At 65.5% G+C, this 443-nt stretch overlaps 1 protein-coding gene across 1 annotated transcript in view; it reads left to right on the forward strand.

Annotated features, from left to right (window-relative positions):
- LOC104539144 (kinesin-like protein KIFC3) overlaps window positions 1–443 on the forward strand; it is a gene marked incomplete at its 5' end in the record, with an annotated part of 14,232 nt that overhangs the window by 11,771 nt on the left and 2,018 nt on the right. The window contains 1 exon segment of the mRNA XM_010182596.1: window positions 200–329. Within this exon segment, the coding sequence (XP_010180898.1) occupies window positions 200–329 (130 nt within the window).

The following is a 443-nucleotide window of genomic DNA, read 5'->3' on the forward strand; positions in this document are numbered from 1 at the left end:
GCAGTGCCCTGCCTGTCACCCTCTGCCTTCAGTGTGTCACCCAGGCTGAGACCTGACAGCACTCATCACCCCAGTGGGCCAGGCACCTCGTGGGAGGCTGTCACTGGGGTTACAGCCCCAAGGTCCCCAGGTCATGGGGGGTTGTGGTGGGTTTGGGACAGCCTGGCCTCATCCCCCCATCTCCCTGGGCTCCCCACAGGTCTTTGAATTCGGCCACTTCAACCGGGCAACTGAGTGCACCAACCTGAACGAGCACAGCTCCCGCTCCCACGCCCTCCTCATCGTCACCGTCCACGGCCTCGACCGCAGCACAGGGCTGCGCACCACAGGTGGGTGCCAGGCAAGAAGCCCCTCACCCGGGTGTCTGGGCTGTGGCATCCCCAGGATCCAGGTGCTGATGCCAGCTGGGGGGGGGTCGGTTGTGTGTCCCCGGGGAAGCACAA

The sequence above is a fragment of the Mesitornis unicolor genome, unplaced genomic scaffold (genome assembly GCF_000695765.1).
Source record: "Mesitornis unicolor isolate BGI_N332 unplaced genomic scaffold, ASM69576v1 scaffold44994, whole genome shotgun sequence".
Classification (NCBI taxonomy): Eukaryota; Metazoa; Chordata; class Aves; order Mesitornithiformes; family Mesitornithidae; genus Mesitornis; species Mesitornis unicolor.